Source organism: Littorina saxatilis, linkage group LG16 (assembly GCF_037325665.1).
Source record: "Littorina saxatilis isolate snail1 linkage group LG16, US_GU_Lsax_2.0, whole genome shotgun sequence".
In the NCBI taxonomy this organism is placed as follows: domain Eukaryota; kingdom Metazoa; phylum Mollusca; class Gastropoda; order Littorinimorpha; family Littorinidae; genus Littorina; species Littorina saxatilis.
In genome coordinates this window covers 48,800,486-48,805,966 of record NC_090260.1, presented here as the reverse complement: position 1 = coordinate 48,805,966, position 5,481 = coordinate 48,800,486, and the positions used below count along the sequence as shown (strand labels likewise).

Genomic DNA, 5,481 nt, shown 5'->3' with positions numbered 1-5,481 from the left:
TGTGTGATGACTGACTGTAAGCTGTGTGTTGTGTGATGACAGACTATAAGCTGTGTGTTGTGTAATGACATACTGTAAGCTGTGTGCGTTGTGTAATGACAGACTGTAAGCTGTGTGTGTTGTGTAATGACAGACTGTAAGCTGTGTGTGGTGTGTAATGACAGACTGTAAGCTGTGTGTGTTGTGTGATGACAGACTGTAAGCTGTGTGTATTGTGTGATGACAGACTGTAAGCTGTGTGTGTTGTGTGCTGACACACTGTAAGCTGTGTGTTGTGTGATGACAGACTGTAAGCTGTGTGTGTTGTGTGATGACAGACTGTAAGCTGTGTGTTGTGTGATGACAGACTGTAAGCTGTGTGTGTTGTGTGATGACAGACTGTAAGCTGTGTGTTGTGTGATGACTGACTGTAAGCTGTGTGTTGTGTGATGACAGACTGTAAGCTGTGTGTTGTGTGATGACTGACTGTAAGCTGTGTGTTGTGTGATGACAGACTGTAAGCTGTGTGTGTTGTGTGATGACAGAGTGGCTGAACAAGCCGTGCTTGGCGCAGGCTGACTGCAAGGTGAAGATGGCGGAATGCTTCAAAGGCCGATGTCTCTGTACACCTGGATACTACTATTCCATCAGTGGCAACACCTGTGTCGAAGGTACGTGTTCACCTGTCTACTCTACTCTGTGTCCAAATTGTCCCTTATAGTATAGTCTGTCTACTCTACTATGTGTCCAAATTGTCCCCTATAGTATAGTCTGTCTACTCTACTCTGCGCCCAAATTGGCCCCTGTAGTATAGTCTGTCTACTCTAATATGTGTCCAAATTGGCTCGTATAGTATAGTCTCTATACTCTAATTCGTGTCTGCCCTGTTTCCTATAGAATAGCCTGCTCACTCTTCTCTGTTTCTGTCGTGTAACCTATAGGCCCATTGCAGAAACTCAAGTTATCAACAGCATTTCTACTCGGCGCGCGCGGTATGAGAATCACGGGTCGTAACTCTCTGGAATTGGTCATCCGCCGCCATGTTGGATGCCTTGCACGATCTCTGACAGTCAGTGCTTGAGCGTTGGGTGGCGACTCGACAAAAGTGAAAATGACACGTTGTGTGGCATAGGGGGTAAAAATCAAGGGTCTGCCAAACCCGGCAAATGCAGTAGGCAGCCCAGAGATCCCTAAGTACCTCTCCCAATTGTAGTACTTTTCGGCAATATTTACAGTTTCAAATTGCTAGGATAGCTTCTTTGTAGTTTTAAAAAGGTGTTCTGGGGAAACTGAAAGGTAGCCTCGTCAGGGGACAACTATTCAAACCCATATCCTCATTATTTTGATTCTCAATTGAGAATAATCATTTATAAATGACTGTTATTTAATTCCCTTTTTAGGATGTACTTGCACGTACTGGTGGTTTATTACCCACAAATCCTCACAGTGACTGAGGCTTATATAAGGCTCGGTGATTCGTGTATTTGTTTGTTCAGCCCATTTCTTTCTTGTGTTTATTCACAAGAAGAAAAACAATATATGTATGATTTATGGTGGGATTTTTCCTCCATGGTGTGTACTAGGATGTATTGTACTAAATGTACTGTGGTCGTATATTAACGGGTTATATTCCCCGTATGTGTACTATGCGTACAGGTTCATTGGAGGGAGGGTGTAATAGTTGTTTGTTTGGTTTAGCAACGAGACAATTCATCCCTTTTTGGAAGATGAGGGTGGTCCGCCCGAGGGCAGACCGGGTCAGTTGTCGGTTCGGGACAATAGATTGACTATTGTCGTTTAGGCAGCTTAGGGATTCTGTTTCGGTTCGCTGAGTGGTCGTGTGGCCGTTTTCGCTGTTGGTTACGGCGCTCGCGCCTTTCCCTGTCTGCATACACAGTGAAATACGCAAAAAGAACAAGAGTGCAATGAAGAAAACTAACAAAGACGGCATCCAATATGGCGGCGCGAAGAGAGTATGAGCGGAGTTGTGCCCCTTAGGGCTAAAGCTAGCCGATCCATTTGATAACGTCACGCCGAGTAAGAAGAATGAATTGGACCTTTTGTATAGTCTGCTCACTCTACTCTATGTGTTCTCTATAGTATAATCAGCTCACTATACTCTGTGTCTGTCTTGCTCACTATAGTATAGTCTGCTCATTCTTCTCTGTGTTTGTCTTGTTCCCTATAATATAGTATAAAACACACACACACACACACACACACACACACACACACACACACATACACCACGACCCTGGTCTCGATTCCCCCTCTATGTTAAAACATTTAGTCAAAACTTGACTAAATGTAATAACTATCAAATCAGCAGAGCGCTTTGGCTAAAAATAACCTCAGCACAGGCAGAGGCTATAAATATATGCGGCGACTGTATGCTGTAAAAAAGACGATCATCGATAGTTTTTCTTGTGCGTTCCCATCTTCAGCAAAATAATGTAAACCAGCACTCAGATCTGCCTGAAACTGTGGCACCAATTGCCTTAACCGTATTTCGCTTAGCATGCACAGTTACAAATTGTTGTCCCTAAACCCTGAATTATTAAGAATATTTGTTTAGATCTTTCAGAAAAGTTCCGTAATACGACACGCTTGACGTACACGTTCACAAAAATCCACACACATTCTGGTCAGCCTATTGGGCATAACTTCTGAAATGTTCAAAGCAATTCATTGAAAACTTGAGCAGATATAGCTCTCTCAGTGGAGGACCCCCTCAAAAATGACCGCAATACGTGCCTGTTTTGGCCTCTGAAACTGTTGACACCTACCGCCTTTGACAAAAGGCTACACAAATACTAAAGTCGTAAGGTGCAAGACTAAATGCTCTGAACAGGAAATTGAATGGCCTTTCCAATGGTAGTCAGAAGTGTTTGGTAAGTGCACATTCTGATTTTTTGCAGATTTTAGAATACGGGGCGCATTGGTTTTTGTCAGATCGATTTTAGGGGTGACCTTGTTTGACAGTCTGCCACGGAATGCCTATACAAAGTACCACCAATCGAACAAATGATATGAACAGTAGACCTTATTACCTTTTCCAGCATGTACAGTTAAATTAAAATGGATTGTGGTGTCACGCTTTTCTGAACGTCCAAAAATGGTTGCAATAATTGTTTGGCCAAGTTTAGTATAATCTGTTTACTCAACTATGTTTTTCTGTGACTGTTTTCAGTGAGTCTTTGAGTATTGACTGTGTCTTTCTGTGACTGTTTTCAGTGAGTCTTTGAGTATTGACTGTGTCTTTCTGTGACTGTTTTCAGTGAGTCTTTGAGTATTGACTGTGTCTTTCTGTGACTGTTTTCAGTGAGTCTTTGAGTATTGACTGTGTCTTTCTGTGACTGTTTTCAGAGTGCTCGCCCTCGAACCTCGCAGACGGCTTCCTTGTGTATCTGGATTCTTACCTGAGATCAGACACATGGTTCGAGCAATACTCTGGCGTTTGCGAACAACAATGTGCTGAGCGATGTGCTGCTGAACAGCGCTGCCGCACTTTTGTCGCCGGAGGTGATTGCTACTTCGGATATGGTCTCTGTGAGCTCTACGCCATCACACCGGTTGAAGCGCCGGAGGATTTTGTCATTGTGTCATCTTCCAACGAGGATGATGAGGACTATTCCTTCGCGTTCTACCAGCGGAAATGTGCGTGAAATACCGCTTTGAGCGAATATGACGTGACTGTAGAGAACACATTAGCAAGATCTAGATTAGCACTTTTCAGGACGTGTACGGGAACATGTACGGGTAACGTCATCAAATCTAGTTTTTACGTCACGCGTTTGCCAAGATCTGCAGTCTTGGTAGGAGCAAAACAACGTATGTGAGGTTACCATTGCATGACGTCACTTGTGTTGAAAGCTTGGTCACACTGTTGTTTATAGCGCCACACGGCTTTTTGAGTATAACGCTTTGCACACGGCACTCTGCGCTGCGAGAGGACACAACCAGCAAAAACGCGGGCGATCAATCTGGTCCCTGTCTACAAGACCTGCTTTAAAGCCCTTCCCCCGAACAGTTCCGCGCTGTTTAGGGAAACGCCAATGAGAAGAGCCGATGAACCCCCGAGCGTTTCTATTGGGTTTGGTTTTGAATATCAATGTAACCTGCTTTCTGTAACTATGGTAACTTGGAATTTATTCCCCGGGGAACATGAGATTTATTTCCCAGGTGCTTGTGAATGAAAACTCGTGAAAATGATGACAATATATAATATATACCCCACACATATTTTACTCTACAAGCTGAAGTTGAAAGAAAATAGTGTGTGCATTCTGTGTAACGAAATAGAATACATTGAACATGTTCCGAACCCCGGCTCAAAAAGACAGCCTTCACCTGCTCACAAGACAAGAGCAGGTTACCATCTTTAGGCTGCGAACAGGGCACAACAGGCTGAACAAACACCTCCACTCAAAGCTGAAAGTTGTGCCATCCCCGAAGAAGCAGAGCAGGACACCCACCACATCCTACAAGACTGCGGGAACTTCCAGTTGTTGAGAAGGAAGATGTGGCCGGAGCCGACCCCCATCCAGGATAAGCTGTACGGCACGGCGGCGTCCCTGCAGATGACCACTACATTTCTCAATTGGACTGGTCTCCACGTGTAGCGGCAACAAGAAGAAGAACACTCTTTTTTGGAAATGTAGAAAAATGAAGTTGTTTTGGGAACATGTTTTTAGATGTATGTTTGTTAATGCGGGAGAAAATGTTATGTTAACAGCACATGCTGCATAGTTTGGTTATTTACCAGGAATGCACACCCCAACAAACACAATTATAAATCATATTTTGCTGATAGCAAAACTGTGTATTAGAACGTATAGCAATGGTGGGCCTGTTGATTTAAAGATAATGTTTAATTGCGAATTAGGGTTGAGACGTTTTAGTATTTTGTAAATGAAAATGTGTGGTGTGTGTGTGTGTGTGTTTGTGTGTGTGTGTGTGTGTGTGTGTGTGTGTGTGTGTGTGTGTGTCAGTTTGTGTGTGTGTGTATGTGTGTGTGTGTGTGTGTGTGTGTGTGTGTCTGTGTGTGTGTGTGTAGCAATCTAAAAAGGATACTAGACTTATGATTACGAGACTATGGATAGGAATTCCTCAAGATGACATCCCAAAACAATTTTTCTAATTTTTTGCAGAACAGTGTTTGATGACGTCATTGTTGCCTGTTTGCAAAAGTTGAGGCCGCACTGTCAGGGCCACATTGTTCCATCAATAGTACTGAAGCTGCTTTTACACTTGTTGACCCTGTCCGGACTGTGGGACTGCAGTTCATCTTTCAAAACTCAATCAGTACTTAATGGCATTGTTATCAACATTTTTGCCTGAGGGTGAAAGTGCAAGAACCGGCTCAAAAGAACATTCAATGTATTCTTTTTTTCTCTGAATCCATAGAGAGACATATATATGGGTTGTTCTCTGGAGCTGCATGGGTACCAAACTGTGACATGGGTACCAAACTGTGACATGGGTACCAAACTGTGACATGGG

General features: G+C 43.4%; 1 protein-coding gene across 4 annotated transcripts in view; it reads left to right on the top strand.

The window, feature by feature from the left end:
• Positions 1 to 4,908, top strand: part of LOC138951141 (uncharacterized) — a 16,324-nt gene extending 11,416 nt beyond the window's left edge. For all 4 annotated transcript variants that reach the window (XM_070322783.1, XM_070322781.1, XM_070322782.1 and 1 more), the window contains exons 3-4: positions 525 to 650; positions 3,346 to 4,908. In XM_070322783.1, the coding sequence (XP_070178884.1) occupies positions 525 to 650; positions 3,346 to 3,644 (425 nt within the window). In that variant the 3' untranslated portion in view covers positions 3,645 to 4,908. The remainder of the gene's footprint in view (positions 1 to 524; positions 651 to 3,345) is intronic.
• The last annotated feature ends 573 nt before the right edge of the window (positions 4,909 to 5,481 follow it).